General features: G+C 32.1%; 2 protein-coding genes across 2 annotated transcripts; one reads left to right on the top strand and one right to left on the bottom strand.

The window, feature by feature from the left end:
- Positions 1-611: 611 nt before the first annotated feature.
- LOC115441107 (60S ribosomal protein L26) lies at positions 612-3,016 on the top strand. The gene is made up of 4 exons (XM_030165721.2): positions 612-714; positions 940-1,121; positions 1,961-2,101; positions 2,840-3,016. Exons 2-4 carry the CDS (start codon positions 954-956, stop codon positions 2,975-2,977), a joined length of 447 nt encoding a protein of 148 aa, XP_030021581.1. The 5' UTR covers positions 612-714; positions 940-953; the 3' UTR covers positions 2,978-3,016.
- A 1,409-nt stretch (positions 3,017-4,425) lies between these two features.
- LOC115441264 (protein PBDC1) lies at positions 4,426-6,757 on the bottom strand. The gene is made up of 4 exons (XM_037440432.1): positions 6,535-6,757; positions 6,182-6,280; positions 4,977-5,966; positions 4,426-4,774 (listed from the first exon to the last, which is right to left on the bottom strand). The coding sequence occupies exons 1-3, from the start codon at positions 6,535-6,537 to the stop codon at positions 5,580-5,582; spliced, it is 489 nt and encodes a 162-aa protein (XP_037296329.1). The 5' UTR covers positions 6,538-6,757; the 3' UTR covers positions 4,426-4,774; positions 4,977-5,579.
- Between the last annotated feature and the right edge of the window lie 870 nt (positions 6,758-7,627).

The following is a 7,627-nucleotide window of genomic DNA, read 5'->3' as shown; positions in this document are numbered from 1 at the left end:
CTTTATAATATTCTAACGTTTATTCAAACCTAGCCCTCATTTGTTGTCTTTAGCTCTATACTACAGTCTAAAATACGGAGTTCGGGTCAATGTCATTTACCTATAGTCCTATACCTATACGTCAGTATGTAGTTTTATGGACAAAAAAACTAAAAGCACAATTACTATTAACTATGTACTATTACTATTTATTTCCAAAATAATTTTTCAACACTATAAAATAACTATTTAATAACAAGAACAACGCCCTCTAGTAGCTATTATCAGAAACTAGATATTACATCTTTTAATCCAAAATAATTTCATATTGTTTTATTTAATTAACAATTTCCGTTTTTTTTATCTTATTTCATAAATCGTCTTTATAATTTATTAAACTTATGTCCAAAGATGTAGCGTATAATGATTTTTAATAAAATGGCATATCTCAAAAATTGCCAACATTAAAACCAACTATACAATAGTAGTTTTGAATAACTGCATCAAAAGTTCACTATTTTGTTTTATAAAATAGTAAATAAGCGTGTTAAAATATTTTATTATTTTTTTATATTCTATTATTATAAGTCAATTTTACAGATAGTTTTTAATGCACACTATATTCTGTAATCATTCTGTTAAAATCCTACTAAATAGTAACTTTTAAGTTTCACTATATGGCAACACACTTCAGAAATTCCTTTTTTATTTCGGTTCTTTGCCGTGTCGTTTAGGGTAGGTTATCAAATCCACGAAAATCGTAGTCTAGCGTAAAGTTATTTTAGTGCTATCGCTTAAATTAAATTTTACAACATATCCCATGCCGTCTGCCATGGATATTTCGTATATAATTCATTTCGGTGTTTGCAAAACTTGCCGCGGCAAACTGACGTTTGGCACGCAGGAAACAATAACCTAAACATTGGACTTGTGAATAAACGTGGTACTTTCGTGTTACAGTGAAGAGCGACAGAATGAAGTACAATAAGCTCGTCACGTCCTCGAGGAGGAAAAACAGGAAGAGGCATTTCAGTGCCCCCTCGCACATCAGAAGAGTTTTAATGTCAGCACCTCTGTCCAAGGAGTTGAGACAAAAATTCAACGTAAAATCCATGCCTATCCGCAAAGACGACGAAGTTCAAGTAAGTTAACCTTTATACAAAACATTACACACACTTCAAAATGAGAGAGGAATGTAAACATGTGTGGTTGTAAAGTAAAATGATGAAGACAAACCATTCACAGACCGTAGGTAACTGCTGCCATGCTAGGGACGAGATTGAGGTTTTCTCCTTCGAGTCCCGGGCGCGGCTAGCCGACCTGCGCCATGGTTCAAAATATGGCTCTGATTATTTGCTCCACACATCAACTTACATGCTCCCCTCGTAGACAGTCATTTTGATTGCTTAAGCACTTATCACAAGATATAAGATTTATTTAGTAAATATACCTTACAGATCTAATCTCACAGACCAAATTTAAAATGAGTACTTATGAAATTACTTTGATTCTCATGTATTGCATATTAAATAAGCTATGATTTACTAGAAAAATCAATTTCTGTATTTTATACAAACAACTAGCTCTAATAACTTCTGTTGTGGCATTCACATGTTATTTTTGATTAAGAAATACTAAATAAATTGACAAAATGCTGAAAATGTTATAGTCTAAAAATCACACATGTGATTTTAGCAAAGTTGGTAGAAATCAATAAGTGCTTGGAAAGTTAAACCATAACCTACACCGACTAAAGTCAATATGTTGTGTGTAAGAAATACTTATAACTTCAAAATAATTATTATAAATTATGACAATTTAGCCCTGTAACTAAACATAAATCATATGTATGCCTGGCATATTATTTATCAAGGTTTTTAAGAGGTTAGGATAAGTATAGTATAAATACCTTAGTATAATTTCCATACTCTATAGGTCTTACGGTTCTTGAATCAAAACTAAATTATTTAATTACTTACAGGTTGTCCGCGGACACTACAAAGGCCAGCAAGTCGGCAAAGTAGTTCAAGTGTACCGTAAGAAGTTTGTAGTCTATATTGAAAGGATTCAGCGTGAGAAGGCCAACGGTGCCAGCGCATATGTTGGCATCCACCCCTCAAAGGTATGGGTTAATGTTTAAATATTTACACAAGGAAGTGCTGAATGTGCATTTAAATTTTATGTAACTGTTATAAAAAAAAAAAACAGGATTTATATTTTCCTCACTTCTAAACTCTTTGTTTACTTACAAGCTTTTCCTTTGGATCAATTGACTTAAAATTATTTTAAGAAAATGTAGACAATAGCAATAATGATGTTGGGTTTTCTGTTATATTTAGAATTGTATTTAAATTGAGTCTTATTGTTTTTACGTAAATGCTGAAGGGTATAATTCTTTAATCAAATTCATTTTAAAAATTATATCCCTGGTGTAAGATTCAAGATTTATTTTTGTAACAATAGATATGCTACTGCCTGCTTATGTAATAAAATTTATATTACATTAAAATTTTGAGTGAAAGAATGTTAGTAACTCAGAGAAAAACAATTTTGAATGCATATTTTGAGTCGTACACATTGCAGACATTCACATGCACATAATAATAATTCATCTAAATTGTTATTTATTGTGTAAGCCCAGTTGAAAAAAAATTTATAGATTAGAAAATTTAAATGATGATAACTTTATAACTTAGACTCTGTAGTCATGTCTCGAAGACTCCTGAAGTTACGACTGAAGGCTGACACGAGGCAGCAGCATTGCTAATGCTGAAACACTTCCATGGCTCTGATAATCTGCTGTAATTCAGCATCCTATACCTTATATACAACCATATACTAACCCAGCTTTCTCTTCCAGTGCGTCATCGTCAAGTTGAAGATGAACAAAGATCGCAAGGCCATCCTGGACCGCAGAGCGAAGGGCAGGCTGGCGGCCCTCGGTAAAGACAAGGGCAAATACACTGAGGAGACCGCCACCGCGATGGAGGCATCTTAAACTTATAGACTATAAGAACAATAAAAAAATTAAAACTCATGATTTTGTTTTATTATCCTTAATTTTCTGAGAACAAAAGACTTAACTGAACCTATGCGTGATATTTTTCCTTGGTGAAAAGTTGGATAGACACTTAATAAAACGACTACGTGTAATCCACTTGACAGAATATTGAGATTTTGAGTTATAAACTATAAATAATTTGATTCAGTCAGTTAGTGAGAATACTAGAATTAGAATGACTGGCTCGGTGGCGTAGTTGTAATTGTACACGGTACAAGTGCGACTGCCGCGCTGAGGTTCTAGGTACGAATCCCGGATCGAGCAAGATAACTGACAGGGTTTTTACATCTTAAAAATTACTCAGTCACAGCTTATAGTCAGGAAGTTGGCGGTGTAATACCCACGTGCCTCGGAAAGCACGCAAGGCCGTTGGTCCTGCGCCTGATCTCTCTCCGGTCATGTTGGATCGCCGTTCTGCCGGACTATGAGAGTGAAGGAACAGAGAGTGCACCTGTGTATTGCGCACACACTTGTGCAATATAATATCTCCTGCGTACCTAGCTGATCTCCTGTTGAGATTGTCCGCCGTGGCCGAAATTCAGCTAGGAGGGATTCAAATTATAATGAGAGAAAATGTGTGGAATACTGCAAACCAGAGAAGTGCTCACTAAGAATTTTAAGTTAGGTTTAGGATTTCTAGTAGTTTTGTATCACAATGTACCTACTTATACAATTTTACCTAGTTCTAGAATGTTTACGTCTGCCTCTGATAAAAACAGACAAAAAAATCTACAAGTGTGAATACATATTCTTTGGTAATTAAAGCACAGAATAGTGAACAGTACTTATCTACTGTAAATAAAACCAAGTATAAGAAGCCCATGGCCAGAGTGGGATAGTAGGTGTAAATCACCAGGCTGTTATTGTAGATGCTATCAAACGACCCAGTAAGCGGGGCTTGAGCAGGGTGCAGGAATCAGTTGCTTACCTACTAATCGTTTCGATACACCATAGCCCAGCGGATACCTCAAGCTATGGGTCAAGTTTGACAGCATTTATAATAATAAATAATTTCTACCATATTTTGAAAACTACTTAAATTAAAGTTTAGAAAACAGCAGAATCGAGAGTTTGCGATCACTCCGCAATCTTACAGCCTACTCATTCAATTCTAGTGCCGGTTTTAAGTAAAAAAACCGCTGCTAGGAGCTAACAGATCTAATAGAAATTTGTTAAGAATTTGCCTATTATTATAACGCGATAAATGTATGTTAAATACAAATTGTTAGTAGATTGGGAGACACTGTATCCTTAGGCGCCAAAAGATCCTAAGTTTAATGTTATTTTATCTTTATTTTATTCGAAAATTAAAGTTCAATACACACTTTTGTAATAAATTGCATTTAAAATCTTAAAAATATTAACAGAATAAATAAAAGCCTTTATGCAGTTTACTCAGTTTTAATATCAAAAAATGTATGAGAAAATGAGCACCCCATTCATTTTTTATCCACTCGTAATATCTAGTCAGCCGCGTGATAACTTACAATTACGGTGATTACGATTACAGAAGCATTACAAAATTATATCCTACACTTATAACAGTGAATACAACAGTTAAAAGTAACAGAACAGGGATATGTAGAACAGTTTTCAGTAGTTAGAAATCAAGATTATATTGACAGTTAAAAAGCTAATTGATTTAAGCAACATTTTTTTTTTACTAGGTTAAAAACTCATAGCAAAAGAGTGCTGAATAATATGTATGAAACTAAGTGTCGCAAAAAAAAATCCCTTAAGGTGGTATTTATTTAATATGACGAAATTTTAAAGGCAGAAATATCCATGATTATTAATTATTTTTACATTTTTCTTTCAACTGCGAGAACTAATCACTAACTAGACGTGAATTTAAATTCTTTACTTGCCAATACTTGTTTAGTTACCCAGATTAAAGCCGAAACAAAATGTATGAAAATGGACCTTGAGCTACCACCTTAAGTCAATTAACCTTTCAACCACCAATATACACAATGTTGATATATTTAAACTGCAATGCACATTATGTGGATATATGAATATTATTGCTATTTTGCACGATATACATACTTGAACTCTGATACATGTGTAGTGCTATCACACCTACAATAAACACGCATTCACACCATTTCGTAAATTATGAAGTCTATTTTGGAATTATGAACAAGGCAACACTTACTTTGTTAACAAACAATTTATACTTCTTAGATGGTAACGGCTTAGTTTAACATATATTAGTATAATGCTAGTCAAAATCTTATTGGTTGAAATGATAAAGTTTAATGTGTATGAGTTCTGACAAATTGCTCATTATAAATATTGTAATTTGCTAGTAGGAATTGCTTCCCAACACTGGTATAAACATAATTTTATAGGCAAAAGTTCTCCCTTTATCTAAAAAGTAAAAATTATAGTAACAATCACAAGATGCAAAATTTTCAACATATATTTTCACATGCCAATCAGTGTTGCTCATTTATTAATAATTCCAAAACTTGGCTTCGGAAAATATATTTAATTAGGCATATCATATTCAAAAGCTGGCAATGTTTGTATTAACCTAAGCTGCTATTTGAGCTTTTTCTTGATTCTCCAAGTTAGCTAATGATGCACACTTAAAGCGTTTCTTCACATTGTTATTGAGATTTTCACGATTTCTTGCAATTTCTATCGCATAAAACTGCACCCTAGCTACCAATATTGTGTTTTGTTCTGAATAATCGCCGTTGCAGTCTGCTCGCATTAAGGTACCGAAACTATAGTCTTCGACAATGTTTTTGAACTTTTCGCAAAACACTCTCCACTTTGCTTTGTTCATATTGTTTTTGATTTCGTTCTCGTTAATGAATGCTACGTCCATGTCAGGGAAGTCTTGTCTGAAGTGTGTGTAGATGAGATCGTCATGCGGTGTCAGTTGCAGCAGTCGTGTATCCACTGAACATAGCATCTGAAAGAATATATATTAAATTAGAACTGCAGTAAAAATAATTGGAGAGTATGTAACTTAAAAACTAAAATACATAGTTTTTTAGTTATCTAACAGACTGTCTTAACCTACATATCAAATCAAAATTAAATGAGTTTTGGCAATTTTACACGCAAAACTTGTACTTACAAGCAAAACACACACTAAATGCAAACAAAAAGAAAAATGGTTCTTACATTGAAATAAATGTCGCTATGCTCCATAGCTTTAGCCGCCCACAAGTGTTCCAGCGTCTCATCATTACCGAACTCTTCCGCAGGCCTCGACAAAACGTCCTAAGACATAAAATATTACATGTGCATACGGCAAAAAGGTTAGCTATCAATAAAATATTATAAAATATCGCATTGTTGACAAACTGAAGATTCCATTAAAAAGACAATACTATTTCATGTATATTGTTACACGTTTTTCATGCGATCTACAGAAATATCTACACAATATCTCTGTCGGCATTCAAACATCAGTTTATTACATAAAGTCTTAGGCACTTTCGCTTAACGAACGTAAAACTAATAAACAATCTCACCATTTCTAAAACTATTTATAATCAATGTAACTTTAGCAGGCAACCACAGATTTTATGTTCTTTTGTAAAAATTTAAAACATGCACATCTGAATTCTTGAACTATGCAATTACGTTTCATTAATGTCACTTTTAATTTTAAGCATTGAATAATGCTCTTGTGTCAAAATTCTGAGCTATGCAAAAAGATTACAAAATGTCATAATGCTGAAAATACCATATATTGAATTTTGGAACCCAATCTGCCAAACATATTTTTTAAATTAATTAGACTAAGGACTAATGCTGCATTTTTCATTGCGTTTTACATAGGTTATAACATTTTTTTTACACCTCACATATATTTTCATATTATCTATATGATACATTTATAATAGTGAACGTCGATTTCAAAGATAATTTATGTTCCAATAACATATCCCTGGAATTGCAGGCTAAAATATTTTATCGATCCGTTGCGTTATTAAAATGTTGATTTTACTATTCTACAAATTATGAGTTAATTATAGTTTTGGGGAAATTATTCTGATAAACTTAGCGATTTTATCCAAATATAATAATGAAAATTTAACATTGAAAAGTTGATGCTATAAAAAATATTTTACTTTTATAAATTTACTAATAAACTACAAATTACACATTAAGAGTTATTATTGAGGTTTTGTGATGTGATGTTAGATGTTTATACAAAATTTTGTATAAACATCTAACATCACATCATTCATCATCACACATCCGCCACAACTCCCAAAGCTTCAACCTAAATATTTGAATGTAACAGTTTACAATGATAATATATTTATAAATTAGAACGCACGTATATTCCTTCTAATAAATAAGATATTACATAGTTCGCATAATACATTTATCACACAGGATCTTAATTATTTTTCAAATAGTTATACATATTATTTTATTATAGTTATATTTAGTTATTATTTTATTATCGTAAATAAGAGGCTTATTTCAAAAATACAAACGCATTCTAAACGAAAATAAAAATAAAAAATTGAGACGGCGCTATACAATTTAACATGACAAAAAGAGAAACACTTCTCGGAAAAATTCGTTTAAATCTCGTTTCGTCACAAGCTT

This window comes from Manduca sexta, chromosome 19 (genome assembly GCF_014839805.1).
Source record: "Manduca sexta isolate Smith_Timp_Sample1 chromosome 19, JHU_Msex_v1.0, whole genome shotgun sequence".
In the NCBI taxonomy this organism is placed as follows: domain Eukaryota; kingdom Metazoa; phylum Arthropoda; class Insecta; order Lepidoptera; family Sphingidae; genus Manduca; species Manduca sexta.
The sequence above is the reverse complement of the archived record's forward strand: the minus strand, read 5'-3'. Positions and strand labels throughout refer to the sequence as shown.

What these genes read in the sequence shown, in the direction of transcription:
- LOC115441107 (XM_030165721.2), top strand. Translation starts at nt 954, where the DNA reads ATGAAGTACAATAAGCTCGTCACGTCCTCGAGGAGGAAAAACAGGAAG. An exon ending in GCAAAGACGACGAAGTTCAA is followed by an intron (nt 1,122 to 1,960) that starts GTAAGTTAACCT and finishes AATTACTTACAG; the next exon opens with GTTGTCCGCGGACACTACAA. An exon ending in TTGGCATCCACCCCTCAAAG is followed by an intron (nt 2,102 to 2,839) that starts GTATGGGTTAAT and finishes TTTCTCTTCCAG; the next exon opens with TGCGTCATCGTCAAGTTGAA.
- LOC115441264 (XM_037440432.1), bottom strand. An exon ending in ATAGCGACATTTATTTCAAT is followed by an intron (nt 5,967 to 6,181) that starts GTAAGAACCATT and finishes ATATTCTTTCAG; the next exon opens with ATGCTATGTTCAGTGGATAC.